Here is a 22,879-nt window from a genome sequence, read left to right as displayed (position 1 = left end):
TATTTTGTTCACAAAAATGCGGACCGAGACCAAATTGTTCCTTCGACTTGATATATTTTCAACGTTTGTGGATCACATCATATTAACTTACCTCCGTAAATCATTCATTCCAGATAACAAAATCAAAGAAACATGCTAACGATGGTATCTGAACTAGTCCTTGGCCAACCACAAACGACTCCACAAGACCACTTTCTCCAGGCATCGAAAACATACTCAAAATCGTCCACAGTTAACTTTAATCAGACATTCATCTAGGGATAGCACCGAGCAAACTAATCCAGAAAAATATAAAATTTAATCCTGCTACGCAGCTTGCAGTTAAGAACTGTTCAAATCAAAATGTTTGGTGCAATTCATCAACACCTCAAGTAATATTTGATTAAAATTTTTCCACTCTATCTCGTCGTGAAGGAACAATAACCATGATCGTGCTACAATGCACAGAACTCCATTTTCTCTCGAACAACTATCCACCATTTTCACAGCATGAGTAACACGTTTATTATGGGTAATCTGATATCTTTCATCTGTCCAGTAGTATCGCATTTTTCTCATAAAGCGCGGTAAAATACACGTTAAAAACACAGAAAAGCCAACATTTCTCATTCTAAAAGGTGATTCTATTTTACGAACCGCTCTCTCCGAATCCCCCATTACTTCGTCGAAATTTGAACACCTCAAACCAAAGAACAAAAACGACGCTCTAATTGGTGCGAGATACATACCCTAATGCGGCGATCTGATTGGCGCGAGATACATACCCCAAACGATCTGATTGGTGCGAGCAACATGCCACTCTCTATACGCTAACATAGATGTTATTTTAAAAAAAAACCTGAATTATGGCTTTATTTTCATGAGGGTCAATGCTATCACTTATTTTGGACCCTATTTATACGTAATCAGTATTATAAGAACTTTGTTGGGTGGAAAATGTAAACTTACGGTTACTAACAGATACGTTTTCATCATACTTTGAAGTTTGAAATTAGCAGATCAGAGCTCCTTTCGAAATACTGATTCCATGAATGAATTTTTGGTGTAGCAGAAGAAAGAAAAGTAACCCCAGATGGTGAAAATAATTTACTTTTATCCTCCTTAAGTTGTCATCTTTGCCGGGCCGTGAAAATATTCGAAGAGATGATGAGAAAGGAAGGATGTGACTGAGAAACTTTCATTCCAGCAAGGATGCTTTATTATCTCTTCGTGCAATTTCAATTTTCATAGCATGAAAAACATTTGACAATACTTTTCATTTCATTTTTTACATGCAAGGCGTAGTTGGCGGTTTTTTGGGGAGCGCTTGAGCAAGTTACGACGCCGCAAGGGGATTGAAAAACAGAGATTCGCGCTCCGGGAGCGAAATAGCTCACAAAGTGATCGCGTTACAAAAGAAAGGTCAAATCAAATGAAATCTGCAAAAACCTCAAAACATGGTGAATAAGAAAGTTGCCATGCTCCCCCATGCACCGTCACCACCTTTCCTGCTCGGAGGAGTAGCAGTTCTCCAAGTTGCCTCTTGGAGAGTAAACTTGGAAAAGGTATGACCCTGCGGCTGGTCGACCCGAAGATACACGTTTAACAAAACATCAAACAACTGATGGCTTTACTACTCATACATCTCATTACTCGGGCTTTCCAAAGGAAACGCCCAAGTTGAAATTCCGGCTTCGTTTTTCTTCCGTTCGGTCGCAAATCGCAGTCAAGTCCTCATCACGCATGCGCAACCTTTTGACTCTAACGCATGCGCGATGTTTTGAGTAGTGAGCACATGGCATAGTGTAATGTCAGACGATGAGAAGCTTTCGCGGTGCAAAATCAGCAAAGACACTGTGTATAATACGCTCAAAACGCATACAAAATATGCACACATCGTTCGCGGTAGAGCCACACTAAAAGATGCCGAGTGTTTTCGGAACGGGTCGGTCCGCGAACCTTATGAGAGATCTCTTTATGAGCGAACATTTATGAGTGAACCTTCCATCGAGAAACATGCCATATCAACTGAGCTATCTAATGTTAGTCGAGAGAAGCATATACGCAAATCTCATCGTGTATGTAGACGTGATCGTGAACCAAGCAGAATACCAATACGAAGTTTGAAAAGGTTAAGAAACAAGAGCAAAAAGGTTAGAAAATTTGTCTATGCACGCATTCTCTCATGTATCCTCAAGTCATCTACATTGTACTGTTAAGTTAATGCTAAAAAAACTATTTCATAAGAGGACATTTGAGTTTAACTGTCGTGAAAGAATTCGTCAAAGTATTAGAAAAGTAAAATATCGTGCCAGTCGATATTTAACATTGTTTTCTTTTAACAAACTGATGTGTTCTTGCAAGAATGAGGCTCATGTAGCAAAATATTGCAACTATAATTTAAGTAGAGACATAGAGAAAAATTCTGACCCTTCAATATATGTTGACCCTGTTGAAGTCCTAAATGTAATAACTGTCCTAAATGTAATAAAGTCCTAAATGTAATAACATTTGGTCCTAAGTGTAATAAAGTCCTAAATGTAATAACGTTTGGTCCTAAGCCTCCAATGCAATCGTTTAACTGCGCTAGCGCACTGTTGTTATAGCAGACATCCACATTGAGATGTTAAAGTGACAGCTGTTGCACCAAAGAATCCTCTGACCAATCCTCATGGCATATTGCGGGCTCGCTGATGTTAATCAGCATCTTTTTATATGCTAAAGACGTAGGTTGAGAAGCATTGTCTACAAAACCTTATACTGATGTGCTTTTGGCATCAAATTGACAGACGCAAAAACAATGAGAACGCTGACCAATAGCTCTCTTTATATCATTGGCTCAAACTCTTAAGTGAAACAGATTTTGACGATAACTTGTGTGATCAGTGCTGAAGTTAACACCTTATGAACCGCGTTACAAGAAAAAGGTAGTCCACTGACCTATACGTCTGACAAATTCCGGGCTCGGAAGTGCATTTTTTGTACTGTCTTCCCTTGCAAGATTTGTATGAGTCTGCATGAAATATATTCCTATACGTTATTGACCAAGCGTGAGGTCAAATGGCTGGATATTGGCCGAGTTTTTTATTTGTTTTTGCGTTTTTAGGGACTGAGACGAAGTCTTGGTCCAAAAAAAAGGAGAAAAAGAACGAGGCTAATATCCAGTCATCTTGACCGAACAAGCTTGGTCAATGCAAGAGAGTTTATATTCTCTTGGCTTAAACGTTAAGGGATTCATTGTATAGCAAAAGATTTCGCTTTGATAAGAATCAAGAATGACTTGTTTATTTCGAGAGCCGAGAGTGAAAGCCAACTGTTTTTGTAGTACAATAAACCCAAGAGGGTCGTTTAATTTTTTCTAAGTATATGTCGACATTGTCCAAAATTTACGAACTTTGTGAGTTTTCTTGCGCGGTATCAATTCGGGGAATCTCGAACGGGCGAGGGAATCATCTTGCCCGCTCAGGTATCCAATCAGAACACAGGATTCACTTCATCTTGCCCGCGGGCGCTGCTAGCTATATGATAAAGTGACTTACAGAGCTAGATATCTACTGACCAATCATATCTTATCCCATTTCACGATCACAGGTCTCGACATGTGGCTTTTTTTCCACGCGAGCGTCAAATTGAACTCTTGAGCTACAGCATTCAACACATGATGGTCAGTTGATGGTCTAATGAACCATTCTTTTTTTTTCCTTTAGCCCCGACAGGTTCATCAGTTCCCGAACCGAAATATCGGGAAAAAATATATACCGCAGTCAATCTCAAGTTTTTATTTCATTTTTTTGTCTTCATCTCTTCTCCCCGTCGTGAGGGGAGAAAATGAATAGATAAATAAATAAATGAAAAAAGATAGCTCAACAGTTTCCACTTATAGTCATATGGTACATGAACTGTTACCGAGGCGGAGTGAAGCCATAGAGGGCTAGAAATGCAACATCCTAGGTTCAAAATTGAATAAATCAAGATAGTCATTCTTATAAATGAACTCAAATGCTTCATTAAATCATTTGACACTGAATAACATTGATGTTCAAAATTTCAGTAACACTACTGATAATAATACTTTTGGATTAACATGTGATACAGCGAAATCATTCAAACTGCTCTAAAATGGTGCATCACTACTAACGACTTTAACACGAACGATAACATCAACAATAGCGTGCTAGTTTATCATCAATTGCCGTCAATTTCTCTTCCAAAAAATTCCAATGATTACGTACCAATCGAGTTCATCCACTTGAACTTCCAGCCAAGCATTAGCCCACTTTGGACTAGAAATGATTTTCTTCAGCTCGATCAATAGACCGCTTAAAGGACCATACTTTTTTAGAAGGCTTCGAGCGCTGATTAAACAAGACTTCAATCCACCAGAAACATGAAGCCTTGATAGAAATCGTTTCAGACGTTGCACCGACGCCCTGAATCGTGTATTAACTTTACGTAATGTTTGGTATGTGTGGCATGCATTACCAGCAAACAGGATGGCCGATGACGCTAACACTATTTCTAAGATTTTTTCTAAAACTTCATTGGGAAGTTTTCCAATGTGACATTCGTCATCTCCTCTCGCCGCAAATAAGTCGATGTCTACATCTGAAACAAACTGAACCTCCATCAGCTTATCACCATCATTCGCTATACCATTGTCGACTTCATTTTGCAATTCACACTCTGTCTCGTTTGTTCGGCTTCCATGAGTAAGTCCCTTAGCTGTATCTGTAGCAATGTCCGTGTCGTCACCAATGCCGACGATACTGTCAAGTCCAGTTTTTGCGTCAGAGTCACCCATTTCAAAATCAACGACGTCCTGCTCTATGTGCATTTCATTCGCATAATCCTCGAGAATTTCTCCTTCTCCTGGGTCATTTTCATCGTATTCTTTTTCACTAGCGTCGTTGTGATCCGCAACTTGTTCCAAGCTCACATAGTGTTCGCCTTGGTTCTCAGCAAGATGTCCAAGGTACACGGTAGCTGCTGAAACACTTGCTGAAGGACTGAACACATGCTGCCCACCAACTCCTAGAGAGGAAACTATTTGGATATCGATATTATACAAGTTTGCTGCTGCATAAAGCGTAATCTGATCCCCATAGGTCCCATCTCGCGCCATATGAGTTATATAATCGTCCCAGCAAGCGAACTCATCATCTGCCAAATGCTCCAAAAGTGGGAAGCCATCGCTATCGTACGGATTACTTTTTAAGTACTCTACTATTTCTTTCCTCATGGTTTCAGGAGATCTCAAAATGCCTAGTCTCTTTGCCTGATGCGATAGTGCAGCAAATTGGCAATTGCCATCTCCAAGAGGATTGTAGACCAATTTAAAACCCTGATCTTCAATAGCCTTTGCATAATCGTCTCTTCTCATAGGTATGTAATACTTTTTGTAGTGGTCAATTTTTTTCTTTTTAGACAGCTTGGCGCATTTTTGTTTCTGTTTTTCTCGCTCTAGTGTTAGGCTTGTGATATCGTCCACGGTGACTCATTTCCTTTCTTCCTTTCCTGAAAGCGGTGAGGTGTATGAAACCTTATAGGTATGCAACTTGATCTTACGTTTCTCGATACGACCCTCCGTCACATGCCGTTTATTCGATGGTTTCCCTCTCAAACGTATATACACTTTTTCTCCGATGCTGTAAACCGAGGGCAGATTTAAGCGAAGTTGTGCTCGCTGCATCCGCTTGTCACATCTGCTCGTGGCTATTTTTGCTTGCTTTCATAATTTCAAAGTTTGCCGGGAACGCCGATTACGGTCATTGTTAGTTGGGCGAACCCTCCCAGCGCTAGGAAGGATTTCGTCTTGTAATCTGCTCTCTCTAAAGGCGTTGCACTTTCGTGCAAAGTATATTTCGAATGGTGTTTTGTAAGCTATTACTTCCTTAGGGTCGTTATTTAGAATTCTTTGATAAAGAGGGAGCTGTTTCGCCCAGTTTACACCGTCTTGACCCATTTTTTGAAGGTCATATTCCATCTTGGATCTTAGTATCCTGTGGCAACGTTCCACCTTGCCTTCTGATTGGGGATGGCGCGGGCGACTGTAAATCAATTTTATATTCATGCGATCGCGAAGTAATTTCAAAGCTTTCTTGAACTCCCCTCCTTGGTTGCACTGTATTATTTCTGGCGATCCATGTTCCATATAAATAGATTCCAATTCACTTTCAATAACCTGGCTTGATTTGCTTTCCAAAGGACGAAGCCAAAGGAAACGGCTGAAAACATCAATCACTGTTAGAACGTATCTGTAAAAATGTCCATTCATCTTCACGGATTCTCTTTTGCTCATATCCATCAAATCTATTTGGTGCCTAACATGAACATCTCTGGCTCTGATAGGTTTCAGCTTCGCCTTATTAAGAAACTTAGCATTTCGGCGATAATGACTTTTGTCCGTGTTTAGAATGGTTTGTATTTTAGCTCGACTTACTCCTAAAAAGTTGTCCCTCAGTGAGCAAGCCAACTTCACCGCACCAGATCCTTTCGTCCTTTCAAATTCCTCAACCACTACCTTGTTAACCTCTGATGATTTTAACAGTCGCCGCCCCTCGTAATAAAGTGCCTTATCACCATGGTCTGCTTTCACTGATATCTTTCCGCCGGCTCTCCAGTATCGCACAGCAGCTGCACGCATTGCTCTCGTCCGTTCTTTCACCGGTGGTTGTGCCTTGCCTTCAACAAGGTCGAGCAGTGCTTCATGAACGTCGTCTGCTAAAACAGAGGGTTTCCGATTCCCTTCGAAGTTTTCACGATCTTTATGGGCCACAGACCTATCCCACAATGATGCTAGTAATGCTAAAATCATAACAGCTAAAACGATAAATCTCATGTTGAATCAATGCAAGCACTAGCGTTCCACATTCGATCTAGATCTCAAAGAAAACTGCCGGAATATTTCACAGGCTCGTGAAATGTTTATCAGTCGGATCCGCACTCAAGAATTTTTCCACACTCAGTTCAACCAATCAATTCAACGTTGCTGGGCAAATCTTTGTGTTACTGCCAGTTATTTTGAAACTGGAAAGTTAAGCGCTTTACGTGCATGTTATTCTCATAGTGCTAATTCAGTAGAAGAAAAGTCCGTTTTTTTAATTCTTTAAATCAATTAGTATACCGTTAAAAAACGGCTCACGCGATTAGTTGTACTCACATCTCGGAGAAAGCCAGGGAACAAATTTTTGCGTGAGTTTTTGGGGACCGGGACATCATTTACAGCCTTCAACATAAACAACCATTTTTAATGTTCATTATAAATCACTCGTGTGACTGTTTCCGGCCTTATGTAAAACGTAATCGAGCAACAAGTATGCGCTAAAAAGACCTGTTGCTTATTTCGAATTACAGTACTACCTCTTCCATAGGAACCTTTTTCCGTTCCTTTTAATTTTGGAGCTCAAAAATTTTGCATCAGTGAGCTCGTTCATGACATGCACCAGATTTTTGTTAAGTGTCTGTTTTGTGATTGGCAATCTGAGCCGGTGATTTGTGATGATGTACTGGTCAGTAACTTCTTTGCATTTACACCTGTTAAATGTAAGTCACTGAGTATATGATTCGATGGAGACACATGCAATACCTTATTCGTTTGTCGAATTTGTTGCAGGCATTTCAAGATCAGGAGAACATAATTGTCCCACTTTTGTTCTCTCGAGGAGAACAATTATTTTGTCCATATTCATATACTCAGGGAGATATTCGAGAATTTTAAAGTAACAACCCTCTAGAGTGCTGTCACGAGATCCGAATTGGTAAACAAAATGTGCATGCTAACAAGGTCTATGCAGGCATGGAAAGACAAAAAATTTGTAGCCCAGCCTGCAAATTGTCCGACCTACAAGTCAGCGGACTCCCTTATCCAAGTTTGTAATTTGGTTTATGACTTGTTAAGTCCATCACCGATCACACATGTATAATGTTATCCAATTTTTCCAAAATTTATTGTACCTAAAAGTCTGAGCCAGTGACATATGAAGAGGTTTTGGTCAGCGTACTCATTATTTTGTCAGCTGTCATTTGATGCCATTTTTTTATCAGTATAACGGTTTGCGGCCAATGCTTCTCGACTTATGTCTAGCAAGTAAAAAGACGCTGATCGGTATCAGCGAGCCCGTAATGAGACATGTATACTGGTCAGCGGTTTTTGGTGCAACAGCTGTCACTTCAACATCTCAATGTGGATGTCCGCCGTAACAACAATGCACTGAAGGAGTTATACGATTGCATTGGAGGCTAATTACACTTAGGACCAAATGTTATTACATTTAGGACTTTATTACATTTAGGACCAAATGTTATTACATTTAGGACTTTATTACATTTAGGACCAAATGTTATTACATTTAGGACTTTATTACATTTAGGACAGTTATTACATTTAGGCCTTCAACAGACCCTAACAAAACAACAGTAGCTCCATACAGTCAAGGTAACGAGTTAGTTTTTGGAAAGAATGCAGGACAACAATGTGTTGCAATGAGTTTGTGTTCTTTGATTTATAACGACACACAAGGGGGCAAATCATTCGAAATTCATTCGAGGGCAAATGAAAATAGTGGTTTTGATTAGAGTGATTTCAATAGGCCTGGGTACTGCTGATGAATTACATTAATGTTTTTAGCTGCTAAAGGCTTTGCGACCTTTTGTTTCTTTACATCTTTTAGAGTGATATTCATTTGCCCATGAAATAAAGAAATGACTATTTAGTTTGTAGTACTTGATAAAGAACATTTAGGAAAACAATAAATTCACAGTACACCATTAACTATTAATAACCCTATTCTTTCACGGAAAATGAAAATTACTCTAAACACTAAAAGTTACGTAGTACTCACCAGGTCTAGTGAAACCACTCTAACCAATAAACCAAAATGTATTAACTAAAGTATACTAGCCCAGTATCTCCAAATGGAAACGAACAAATTGGGAGGTAATAGTACAAAATATGCTAAAGTGTATTTCACACATTCACGTGAACCACTCTAACAATTCCATAAAATTAATAGTTCATCTGGTGATAATCTTTAGAAGAGACTTTTTGTTTCTTTTGGTTAAGTGTCATCACCCTAGCACCTAGGGCTGTTCAGAATTAAAAGCTACCTCAGCATGAAACTTTTTTCAATCAAGAAAAAGAGAACATAAGAAGACAGCCTGTTTGGCAAAAGACTTACCCTGCTACAACCCTTATCCCGCAAAACAAAATTTAATCAAATCAATACTCGAAAAAAAAAATCAAAATTGTATCTAGCCCTTTCACTCCCGGTCTGGCCAAAACCGGCCAACCGGAAACTTGTTGTTATTAAAGAATATATGCTTATTAAATATGTTTATTGTTACTGAGGCATTGACCAATCAAATCGTCGTTACTGTGCATAAGTTATGCTTCCCGACGATGAGATAGACGGATGCATCATGAACGCGTGCACAAACATGGCGACAGCGATGATCAGTTTCTGATAAAGAAACGATTGAGCAATTTCGTCCGTGAGTGTGTAAAACCACTTAATTTATTGTCAATTTGGAGTCGATAAAGCAAAGAAACTTCCTGCGTGATGGCTATTTGCTTTATCGGCTCCAAATTGACAATAACCTGAGTGGAAAATGGCGAGGCGCGTAGGTCCTTTAGAAATTAGTTTTGACGAATACAGGGCGGTTTTTGGCGATTCAGTTGAAGAAGGTACCGAAGATATTGAGGGAGATGGTTCTGATATTGATTTTTCGGGTATTGATGAGGATGGTGTGGAAAGCGATGAAGAAGCGACGGTGAAAGTGGCAATGGTGTACTGTGAATTTACTGTTTTCCTTTGTTCTTTATCAAATACTACAAACTAAATAGTCATTTCTTTATTTCATGGGAAAATGAATATCACTCTAAAAGATGTGAAGAAACAAAAGGTCACAAAGCATTTAACAGCTAAGAACATTAATGTAATTCATCAGCAGTACCCAGGCCTATTGAAATCACTCTAATCAAAACCGCCATTTTCATTTGCCCTTGAATGAAAAATGACTATTTAGTTTGTAGCAGTTGATAATGAACAAAACATTTAGAGTCTACTAATTAAAGTAACTGCAAATTTTCATATGCATATGAAAATGTTTCCATTCTGTATATATGCAGTGAGGAAAAGGACATACTGTAAGATTATAATAGTTTCAATATAGCAATTTCTTGGCGAACAGTACCAGGGTAACTTTAACCGCATTCCAGTTGATAATCAGTATCAAACACATTTAATGCTAATGCTAAATACTAACTCGTTACGTTGATTATATAGAGCTACTATTGTTTTGTTAGGGTTAACATATGTTGACTACTATCTACTTAATTTATAGTTACAATAATTTGCTACATTAAGCCTCATTCTTGCAAGAACACATCTTTTACAATGTGACCGAGGCAGGTTCTGATGTCGTTATTTGAACAACGAGACAGACTTATAGCCACGAATAAATGTATTTATACAGGAAAGTACAAATGAAGAAAAGGGTAATTGCAAGCAAATCCTCAGTCAAATAGGTCACCAACTTGCGATTCAATGGAGTTACTTTTCATGACCAAGAGGTCCTGAGCTTGTAAGTGCAAGTCTTGACACTGAACTACTGAATTAAACTAACTAAATGTATTTCTTTTATAAGGAATCGAATAATAGCAGGAAATTCGTATGATTTTGAGGCTAGGTGTGGTAGTGTGACATAAAGGAAATTTATGATGCAAATCCTGTGTGTGGGATGATTTGATTATCAATAGGAAATAGTTTCTGCAGATGTAACTCTAAAACTATGATAAAGATGTCATGTATTTTGTGAGCTTGGTCACAACAAGAAAACAATGTTAAATATCGACTTGCAAGATATTTTACCTTTCTTATACTTTGACGAATTCTTTAACGACAGTTAAAATTAAAAGTCCTTTCATTTAATTATTTTTAGCATTAACATAACAGTACAATGTAGATGACACGGGGATACACGAGAGAATACGTACATAGACAAATTTTCTAACCTTTCTGCTCTTGTTCCTCAACCTTTTTAAACTTCGTATTGGTATTCTGCTTGGTTCACGATCACGTCTACATACACGATGAGATTTACGTCTATGCTTCTCTCGATTAACATAAGATAGCTCAGTTGATATAGCATGTTTCTCGATGAAAGGAGATCTCTCACAAGGTTCGTGACCAATCCGTTCGGAAAACGCTCGACATCTTTTAATGTGGCTCTACCGCGAACGATGTGTGCATATTTTGTATGCGTTTTGAGTGTATTATACACAGTGTCTGTGCCGATTTTGCTCCACGAAAGCTTCTCTTCGTCAGCCATCACACCATGCCATGTGCTCATAGTCAAAATGTCGCGCATGCGTCAAAGTCAAAAGGTTGTGCATGCGTGATGAGGACTTCACTGCAATTTGCGACCGAACGAAAAAAAAACGAAGCCGGAATTTCAACTCGTGCGTTTCCTTTGGAAAGCCTGAGTAATAATTCGCTATTTGGCACTACGTTAGTATTGTGCCATCAGATTGACAACAAGCAAATGAATTGTCTGCCTGGTTTATCTTGGGGCTGGAGGGCATCATCTAACCTAGAAAATCACTTATCTCCGTAGTTATCCGGCAATCCTTGGACCGATTGGCGAATTTCTACGGTAAAGAGTGCGTTAATTCGTAAAGGAAGGCTTTGGTCGATGTGAGGATGCAGGCAAAGCGGTGTTGGTCGATATTGTTGGTCAACTTTATAATCTATACGCAGACTGCTCAACCCGGTAAGTAGATATCTAAATACTTCATTGTTTCATAACATTTACATTTAGATATTTTTAATAAAAATATTCAACGAATGCTAACTTTAAAAAGAGGTTTGTAGGATTTTGACACCGTTTTCGCTCTTTTTGAGAAAAGACGCTCGTATACTGCTCGTAGGCAATCTTATTTAATACCACCGATCGCAATGAACGCAGCCACGCGTTATTAAAACATCTAAAACTCAACGGGTGTTGGGCTCGAACGTTTGTCAACGGCAGGATTTGTATGTATTCATTTACCCATCTCTGATACAGGATGAAAAAGGCAAATATTTGTTGCTGTTGCATGTCGATAATTTGTCGAAGTAGAATGGCAAAAGCAAAGCAAAATGCCTGATTTTGGTTCATATTTATTACGGCACAATACGCGCCAGAAATGAAATCTGATCGACTGTGTTTATTTTGACCTGTTTATGTATTTCGGTATTGCGACCCAAAAATTGTATCACATTTTTCGGCTCTTCCGGTAACGGTTTCAAATTTTTCCTAAGGGGAAATATGCAATAATTCTTACTTCGATAACACGATTATATCAGACATAGTTTGATGCTACACTGGTTTGCGGATTTAATGAATGTAACCGAAGAAGTTACAATTCATAGACCCAACGTTTCGACTCTCCTGTCTAGTGCCTTCATCAGGGGTGATCTAAACGCTGCAACAAGAGGTCCTTTTATATGATCACTAATTAGCGGCCTTTTTTCTGACGAGGCGTAAATAGGCGTCAGGAAGCAGACCGCCATTGTCACGATTTAAAGGAGCGTGGGCGGAGTTAATGTGCCAAGCCTCCAAACAAAGGCGCTGGTGGTAACGCCGATTTGTGGTGATAATTTTAGAATTATCCCACCCAATTGTATGGTTGGTTAGGCAAGTATGCTCCGATAAAGCTGAATTTTCCTTTTTGTAAAGAAAAACCGCTTTTTGGTGCTCTTTAACCGTGTACCAAACTGGCGTTTGGTCTGTCCGATGTATTCGTTATCACAGTCCTTGCAAGGAATAGAATAAATGGCGTCGGTTCGTTGTTCTTTCGTGACAGGATCCTTAGGTTTGGCGAAAATATGCCCCAAAGTCTGAAAAGGTTTTTGAGCAACTTTAACGTTGTGGCTATTCAAAATTCTCTTGATGGGTTCAGTAACACCCTGTATGTAAGGAATAACAGCAAAACCAGTCGCTGGTTCCCTTTCATCAAGAGCGTTACTATTTGTAACTGGTTTTTGGCAGTTACGGAGAAAAGTTTTTGTATAGCCATTTGCCTTTAGGACATTGGAAACATATTTCCTCTCCTCAGCCTTCGAATCGAGTGATGATGGTAGACAATCAGCCCTCCTAAGTAAAGTTTTGGCTACAGACTTCTTATGGCAAATAGGATGGTGAGAATCGAAAGCGAGGTATTTGTCGGTGTGGGTGGGTTTACGGTAGACACTTGTCTCTAAATTACCCTGAACCCCTCTGGACACATTTAAATCAAGAAAGGGCAAATGTCTATCCTTTTCACGTTCAAGGGTGAATTGGATCGACGGCTCTACTGAATTCAAATGCGACAAGAGGCGCTCCGCTTCATTTCCGGATACCGCAGAAATAACATCATCGACATATCGTTTCCAGAAAAAGGGTTTAACCGGTGAAGTGGCTAAGGCCCTTTGTTCCATGTCTTCCATTACCATGTTAGCAATGACAGCAGAAACAGGCGAACCCATAGCTGTACCAAAAACTTGTTGATAGTATGTGCCGTTATATGTAAATTGCGTGGTTTTGAGGCAAAAAGACAGCAGATGAATAATATCCTCCACAGGCAAAGAAGTTCTTTGTCCTAGGGAAGCATCTTCTCTGAGTCTTTCCTCCGCAACCTCAACGGCAAGATCAACTGGGATTTTAGTGAAGAGCGAAACAACGTCGAAAGATACTAATTCTTCACAAGCGTCAAGAGTTTTACTCTTATGAAATCCGTAAATTCGCAGGAATTTTTGACAGTGTAATCAGTATTCCCAACAACAGGCGACAAAATTCTCGCAAGATAACCAGAAATTGCATAAGTCGGAGAATTAACAAAAGAGACAATGGGTCTCAAAGGAATTCCCGGTTTCTGAATTTTGGGTAAGCCATAAAAACGTGGACATAAGCCGTCACTACTGTATAACATTTTGTACGTAGAGTCACTAATTCTGCCAGCTTTTTTCAAATCAAGCAACATTTTGTTTAACTTTCTTTGAGTTTTACTGGTAGGATGAGAGTTTAAGACAGCATACGTACTCTTGTCATTGAGCAGAGACAAAGCTTTGTCGTGATATTGCTGTTTGTCCATAACCACAACACAATTACCCTTGTCAACAGATAATACGAGCCTGTCCGGATCCTTTTTGAGAGTTATAAGCGCATTGAAAACATCCTTTTGAATGTTTTTGGGAGGAGGTTTAGCACGCCTGAGTATGCTACTTACTTCTGCTCTTACCAAATGCCTACGATCGTCGTCGAGTTGAGAGATACTCTCCTCAACAGCGGCGACAATTTCGGCGGTCGGTATTTTGCGAGGAGCAATAGCAAACTTTAGACCCTTCTCTAAACCACTCCGTTCCAGCGCGGATAATTCCTTGGAGGAAAGGTTCATGACCCATTTATCTTTCAGAGATGAGCCTGAATTAACAGGATACCTCTTACTGAGCAAGTGACGGAGTTTTCTGTCATGTTTCTCTCTCTGTTTGGTAAACGTCTGCAGTTCTTTCGAATTGCAAAACTCCTCGACCCAGGAAGTTTCGGAGTTGTTAATCAAAGCAGAGAGTTCACTGAGTGAACGAGAGAATAACGTACGCAACCGCAGTATGGAACTGTGACATTCATCTATTCGTAGCTTGAGAAAAGAAAAACCAGTACGGACCATGAGCTTGTATCCTTTAGCACTCTGTAAAGGAGGCCGAAATCTCAAACTCGATGGAAGCACATGGTTCTCTTTGCAACGGTGATTGAAATACAAATGACAGCGATACTTAGCAATGCGGACTCTGATGTTAGTGAGCCGGTTGACCCTTGTAACAACAGTTTGACCATACTTTTCTCGCAAATAAAATATATTAAAGTTCACACGGCAACCAGGTGGACAATCAGACATAGTTTGATGCTACACTGGTTTGCGGATTTAATTAATGTAACCGAAGAAGTTACAATTTTACAGATCAGAAGTTACAACAAGAAGTTACAACAAGAAGTTATAACAAGAAGTTACAATTCATAGACCCAACGTTTCGTTTTTGCAGCGTTTAGATCACCCCTGATGAAGGCACTAGACAGGAGTGTCGAAACGTTGGGTCTATGAATTGTAACTTCTTCGGTTACATTCATTAAATCCGCGAACCAGTGTAGCATCAAACTATGTCTGATTGTCCACCTGGTTGCCATGTGAACGATTATATCAACTGTACTGCCGGTATAAAATCTGTCTCCTAGGAATGGCATTATCCCCCAGCAAAACTTAGCATAGTTGCAATGATTGTTAATACACGAATGGGGTCTTATTGCGCTTTTTCATTCCGAAACTAGTGACAGACGATTAATAATATAAAACTGACTTGAAATATCAATTCTAAATCTTGACAGACAATTATCCACCACGTGCTCAAGGTACTCTAAAATCACTGTATGTCGCTAGATTAGGAGATATAAAACGGTTAAGATGTGCTGTGACAGGGCCTCCACCACCGAATATCACATGGATCAAAAACGACCAGCCTTTGCACCAGTCTGAGAGGATAAGAAAGCTAAACAAGAACAAAACTATTAAGATCAAAGGAGTCCGACTTGATGACCAAGGTAACTACACCTGTATTGCTGAAAATCCTCTCGGTAAAGTCAACCTGACGCTCCAGCTAAACGTGCGTCATGATGAGATTCTGACAACTACTGGTTCACCACTAGCAAATAAAAGGCCCACAACTGAGCATCAGGCTAGAGGTAAGCAATCACATAAGATCTACAGAGAAGCACCTCATCATGAGTTTGTTCATAATGGTTCAACCTTCTTGATTTGCAGAACCAACCCTAATACTTTGGAGGCTATTTATAAGTTTGACTTAAAAATGAAAACAAAAATAGGACTGCAGAAACGCTTTAGGCGACTTTTCGACACTTTGCACCCTAGGCCCAGATCATGCACCCTCGAGTACGCACAAGTATCTAAGCCGGCATACACTTTTTTTTGTAAGAACCTTTTTTTTTTACAAGAACGTTCAGGTTGGAATAAACCAAATTTTTAAAACAAACTTAGAACACACCCAGGCTGAGAGTCAGTTAAGGTCGTCTATATTTTGCCCCTTTCCGTCACAAGTGTAAATTAATGTGAAAGAAATGTAAAACTCTGGTCTAACGGAACAATAACTAAAAAACTTAAGGATATTTTTTAATATTAGCAATGTCTTTATATTATTGCACGATACACTGAATAACTTTTTAGTTTGTAGTCTAACTTAATCGATTAATTGAAATACTATACCACGCTCAAATCGCAAAAAAAATTAGAACGTTCAGCTCCAGCCCCAAAATTACGCCTTGTTATAAAAAAAAATGTATCTTAACAAGATTTCATACCGGTTCAACGGTATGTACGAGCTTTATTATTTTGTTTTTGTTTCTGTTTTTGCACTTTAGCAGGAGCACCAATATTTAGTGATCCAAACTTGCTGAAGAGATCGTTCAGGGCATGGCCTGAATCACACTCCATACGACTAAAATGTCAAGCAATTGGTGCACCACCGCTCAAATACAAATGGTTGAAGGACGGAAAGATCATACAAAAACGACGTTTCGACCCATATGTTAATTCTTCCCTTTGGTACCTGAAACTGTTAGTTCTTGTACCCGCTGATTCTGGGAGATACACCTGCATAGTATCCAATCAATATGGTTCGATAAATCACACTTTTACTCTTCAAGTTGTTGGTAAGTCTTCGCTGATTTATAAGTTAACCTATATGACATTGTAACTCACTCGATCCGGGAATATATATATGTATATATATATATATTTTTTTTTTCGCTTTGTTTTCACTTAAAAAAGGAAAAACAAATACGGGCAACTATCATTCTGTTGATTACAGTCGTAATCTCAAAACTATTATGAATAGACGCGAAAAGGAAATCCCCGAGAAAATTATTTTTAAGCCTGAAAGAGTATGTTAATCCCAAATACTCCAAGAGGGTGGCATTCTTAGAGAAAAAAGCGTTGAATTTTCGGTACAGAATGGTGACAATTACAGTTTAGAGAGAGAAAAAATACCGAAAGAAAGCCTCAAAACCGCACGATAACCAATGATGTTATCGATAAAGGCAGGCAAAACAGATAGTATGCCATCCACTATAATATCCACAAGTTTTTTTCGAGCAATTTGGGACACATAAGGAATCGTAATTTTCAAGATTTTGCAAATTTGTCAGCGTTTGAAATTTTTTTTTCTGGCTTCTGATTTGTACATCATGAAGTTATATTTTTAGAGCTTCAAGTATCTTCTCTTCAAAATTATCTTCCCTTTTCTCAACAGCTAGACCTCGGTCAGCTCCGATCCTACAGACAAGTCTTCCAAAGAACAAAACTGTACAAGTTGGAGATAATGTAACATTTACCTGTATTCTTCTTGTTAGTGGAACTCTCCCGGATTTCAGATGGCTTAAATGGAACACACCCGTCAATTCTATTCCGAAAACTTACAATGAAATTTTAAATGGATCATATCGCCTTATAGACCCATACTATTACAAGACCGTTCGAGTAAAAAATAATTATGGTGTTGAGGTGAATATTGTAAATGTGACCGAGGAGGATTTTGGACTCTATACTTGCTTTGTGAGCAATCATATCGGCAACGATTTCAGTAGTGCATTCCTCATCAAAAATGTGAAACCCACGGTTCCTGTGACAGGTCAGTATCTGTTTAAAACACGGCGCAGCAAATTTTCTCCTATCCGCTCTTAGTCGAGCGACTGCCCTTTTAAAAGTAATGCATTTTGCAGAAAATGTTAGGTCCATTCTTTGTTTTTGTAACTGGGATTCAACACATTTTTTTCATCTTGAGCCCTATTGCCGATGCACTTTACGACCCTTTTTTCGCGAGTTGTGGACCCTACTTTTTCGTTCATTGGTAAAGTCGACATTTCTTGTCAGCAAAGGCCTATTGTGTCCGTAAGAATAATAAACAAATAATAAATGTCCGCAAGAGAAAGTAGTATAAAAGTTTATAATCTCTTGATGGTTGCTTGTCGATATGGAATTTCTCTTTTCGTTTTCAACTCCAAATCTCATTCGTTCGCTGCGCTCTCTCCTGAGATAGCGAGTTAAAAACTCGAAGATAAATTCCATATCTACGCGTGCCCATGGATTATTCTCTGAATAGCGAACGAAAAGTGATGCGTCATATGTGCAAGTACACAATTACATGACAACAGCATGATTTAGCGAAACATTAAAGAGACAAGGTGGCATCCACAGTAATATCAACAATTTTTCACAGGCAATTTAGGCTTAAGGCCGCGTAATTTTTCAGATCTCGAAAATTTTTTAGCGTTTCAAAATTTGGCTTCTGATATAGATATCATGTAGTAGTCATTTTATAGCTTCAAGTGTCTTCAGTTCAAAATTATCTTCCCTTTTCTCAACAGCTAAACATCGGTCAGCTCCGATCCTACAGACAGGTTTGCCAAAGAACAAAACAGTGCAAGTTGGAGATGATGCAACATTTACCTGTTTAGTTCCTGTTAGTGGAACTCTCCCGAATTTCAGATGGCTTAAATGGAACACATCCGTCAATTCTATTCCAAAAACTTACAATGAAATTTTAAAAGGATCATATCGCGTTATGGACCCATACTATTACAAGACCGTTCGAGTGAAAAATAATTATGGTGTCGAGTTGAATATTGTAAATGTGACTGAGGACGATTTTGGACTCTACACTTGCTTTGTGAGCAATCATATCGGCGACGATTTCCGTAGTGCATTCCTCATCAAATATATGAAACCCACGGTTCCTGTGACAGGTCAGTATCTGTTTAAAACACGACGCAGCAAACTTTCTCGTATGCACACCTAGCAGAGCGACTGCCCTTTTAAGTGAAGCCTTTTTGTATAGTCGCTGTATCGTATACTCCTCAGAAAACGTTCTTACTTCATTAAACTTGATGATTTTGCTCGTTAATGCAGAATTCTCCTGACCGTTTGCGACACATTTGTTAGTTCTGAGAATGCCAGTGGTCTTGAATCAAACAATATCCCTATTATATCTTCTATCACAAGAATGTAATGTTTAGTGAATCTAACTGTGATAAACAGGAGGTGATCCTTTAACTTCTTGAAAAAAAACGCATACATGGCAAGTGACGAAATGAAAAGAGTCGATTTTCTACTTCTCTAGTCCCTGAACGTTTCCACATAGCTAACTGTTGTTGAAGCTACACGAACCTATTGGTGGGTTAAACATTAAGTGCTACAATCTTTTACTAAATGTTTCGTGAATCGCTACAATTACATTCAGACCAACGCTCTTACTTTCTCACATATAAAGTTATTGTATTTGTGGATATTGCCCTTATTCTTGAAAGATGGACAAACGCACACAATGGAGAATTTAGGTGTCGTGGTGATTAGCAGCAATCAAAAGTGATATTTTCTTCTAGTGGACGCTTCAACATCTTTTGGAGGGAGGTGTCATATGATCGAAACCTTGTGTTCCAATGTAGCGAAGCCAAAATGGGAAATAGACGCATAATGCGCATGACTAGGAGTGAGGAATCCTTAGTGTGCCCATCTCTTACCACTTGACTAAGAAAACACCATCATTTATATCAAACTCGTGTTTGTCTTTTCAAAACTTGAATTTTTCGTCAGGTTTGCCCTAACTTCTATTGTTCATGGTGTCTGTGATGATAAGATATGATAACCTTGTAACGTATTGTCGTTCATCAGATCAGAAGACTCATAATGCTCCTGTTCCTGGAATCATCACAGCATGTGTGCTAATTACTGTGGCTATTTTAATCGTTATCTGTTGGCGCCTTCAATCGAACCCAATCAAAAAATCCTTGAATCCTTCAGTTTCACTGTCAGGTAAGTCTAAATTGAAATTTATAGGTTGGCGGCCTTATTTAAGAGGTTTGACGATTTTTTTTCATCTGAATTTGTGCACGCTTTAGACTGAAAGCCGAAAGCTTGCGTTTTTGAGGAAAAAACTTGAACCAGAGAACGTCGTTATTGGTCATTATAAACTAGCCTGTTAACCCTTATGTTAGCACTGTTTTCAACGAGCTTGATTAAAAGTTTTACTGTACCAATTTTTGAACATAAACCCCTTAGCTAATATCATATTCTTATTTTCTTCTTTCAGAACCTACATTTGAATACGATGCGTTCGTTATTTTCAGCTCCCAAGATTCGGATTGGGTGGTTAAAACTCTTATTCCAACTCTTGAGGAAAAACACCATTTTAAATGCTGTGTACATTACAGAGATTTCGCTCTTGGAGTACCTTTCCGCGAAAATATGGTCAACAGTGTTTACAAGTCTAGAAAAACAATAGCTGTCGTGTCTAAGAACTTTTTTAATAGCAATTATTGTGGTTCTGAAATGGATTATGCCCTCCATCGACTTATGGAAAGGAGAGATGATAGTGTAGTCGTAATCAAAATTGATGACGTTGATAGAACAAAACTTCCCAAGGAGCTGCGAAAAAGAAGCTTCATAGACCTTCAAAAGTCTGTTGAAAAGGTTCACTGGGACAGAAAACTGGTTAAGTGTTTAACGCTTCCCAGCGATCCGCCACAGAAACAAATTATGTAATAAGCTATCTTTGTCTGAGCGGTCACATGCTCGCACGTTGGTGTAGTAAAAAGGTGACATTTTCAACTTGCGCGGAATAGGTTACTCTCCACTTACCTACAAATTATTTGTGCTTTCAAATGAGACATCTATTTACATTCGCTTGGGCTTCCCAAGAACGTTCAATTTTAGTATCATGAAAATTTGTAACATTTCAACATTTTTAGTCATTTATAGAGCAGTTTTGTTGGAAATTGAAGACTTTCGTATTCAGAAACAAGAGATGACGATTGAAACTAACGTGTAGAGGGATAAGGAAGGAAAAAGGTCTTTTTTGATCATGCATATATCTACCGTATGTCTAGTGAAATCACAAGGTCTTCAGAGAACTTTAAGGAAGTCCTTATATAAAGAATGTCATTGCATTCCGAATGCTTTAAAAAACATCGGCATGTTATGTATGCAGGAGTTATTTTGGAGGGGGGGGGGGTGGATTACTTGAAACATTGTAAGTGATGTCTACATTCTTACAAAAGGAAAGAAGAGTATTAACGCGGAAAAGAACAAAAATGTCGAATTAACTCACACACAGGTATTTGTGGTAGATTATGTACGTTGTGCGAATAACTGTAACCAAAACTAAACGAGCACCTGCTAGTACAAAATGCAGACTGCGGACCAGAGACAAATTGTGGACCAGGTACAAAATGTAGACTGCATACTGCAGAGTGGGTACAAAATGTAGACTGAGAATCTAAAGAGTTTTTTCCTCTGGTATGTGATAGCGTTTCCTTTTACAACTTACCGAGCGTCACGCAATCGCTTTTCTGCGATCAGGCCAATTTCTTGATCAAAATCGATCTTAATATAAATTAAGCCTTCATGTAGTCTTCTCATTTTGCGCGCAAGTTGGTTGGTGTGATGTCTGTACAGATTTTACCAACGTAATAAAAGTAGATGTAAATGAGATGTCTCTATTGAATATTTAACACGCACAACATTCGAGAAACAACTGATAGCTTTGCACGGGGTCCGTATTATCATCTTTTTAAGCGGTATGTGTCTATTTTGTTAACAAAAATGCGAACCGAGACCAAAACTGTTCCTTCGACTTTACATATTTTCAACGTTAGTGGATCACATCATATTAACTTACCTCCGTAAATCATTCATTCCAGATAACAAAATCAAATAAACATGCTAACGATGGTATCTGAATTCGTCCTTGGCCAAACACAAACGACCCCACAAGACATAATCTGTATTATGTGAACTTTGTTGGATGGAAAATGTAAACTTATGGTAAGGGGGTTGAAAAACAGAGATTCGCGCTCCAGGAGCGAAATAGCTCACAAAGTGATTGACAAAAAGAAAGGTCAAATTAAATGAAATCTGTAAAAACCCCAAAACATGGTGAATAAGTAAGCTGCCATGCTCCACCATGCACCGTCACCACCTTTCCTGTTTGGAGGAGTAGCAGTTCTCCAAGTTGCCTCTCCCAAGGTAGACTTGGAAAAGCTAAGACCCTGTGGCTGGTCGGTCCGAGGATACACGTTTAACAAAACATCAAACAACTGATGGCTTTACTACTCATACATCTCATCTGAATTTTATAATAGAATACGAATATGACCACTCCAACGGAGAAGATATAACGATGAAAAATATACGCCAACAAATTCGCCCCAGGGGTACAAAAACCTCATTCAACCGGAAACACAAGAGTACTTGAAATCTGTTGTATTTTTGACATGATTGATAGAGGTGTGGCCTTTGTCACTTGAAATTATTGAAATTTCACACAAAATTCAACTGAAGTCAACATACAAAGGTTCACTTACAAAGGAATTTGTGTCGTTGTTTGGCTGTGCTTAACGCTGAATCACTTAGAGAATTAGAATATCGACTTTTTCGGACAAAATTTCCCCTTTATCTCTCTATACATCTTCATGAAAGCAAGGCATCTGTCACGGTGAAAACTAGACGCATATTTGCGTTCACCCGGGCTCTCTGTTGGAAATAAACTTTGTTTTTGTGCTTGCATTCGCCTAAGTTCTTTTTAATGCAATTATTACTTTAACCTGCAACTGTTTTTCTCGTTATGCCACAGATGCAGGTTTCTCACATATGTATACAAAGCTGAAAACAGTATTTGTTATGTTGTGTAAAGACCCTTTTCTGGGGTGGGGTGGGGGTGGGGTGGGGGGCGGTGGTGCCATGTATAATTGGCTACTATTTCAATACTTATTACTAGACACAATTTTGATTCTTTTCTTTTTTCGAGTATTGACTTGATTAAAT

The 22,879-nt window shown here is 38.8% G+C and overlaps 1 protein-coding gene across 1 annotated transcript; it reads left to right on the top strand.

The window, feature by feature from the left end:
• The first annotated feature begins 11,497 nt into the window (after positions 1–11,497).
• On the top strand, positions 11,498–21,545 carry LOC149050266 (uncharacterized). Its single transcript, XM_089192378.1, has 7 exons — positions 11,498–11,748; positions 15,376–16,026; positions 16,423–16,713; positions 17,313–17,690; positions 18,427–18,804; positions 19,730–19,870; positions 20,148–21,545. The coding sequence occupies exons 1-7, from the start codon at positions 11,679–11,681 to the stop codon at positions 20,597–20,599; spliced, it is 2,361 nt and encodes a 786-aa protein (XP_089048504.1). The 5' UTR covers positions 11,498–11,678; the 3' UTR covers positions 20,600–21,545.
• Positions 21,546–22,879: the final 1,334 nt, after the last annotated feature.

Source organism: Pocillopora damicornis, chromosome 2, assembly GCF_964200805.1.
Source record: "Pocillopora damicornis chromosome 2, jaPocDami1.2, whole genome shotgun sequence".
Taxonomy (NCBI): Eukaryota; Metazoa; Cnidaria; class Anthozoa; order Scleractinia; family Pocilloporidae; genus Pocillopora; species Pocillopora damicornis.
Note: the sequence above shows the minus strand (reverse complement) of the source record. Positions and strands in the feature narration are given on the sequence as shown.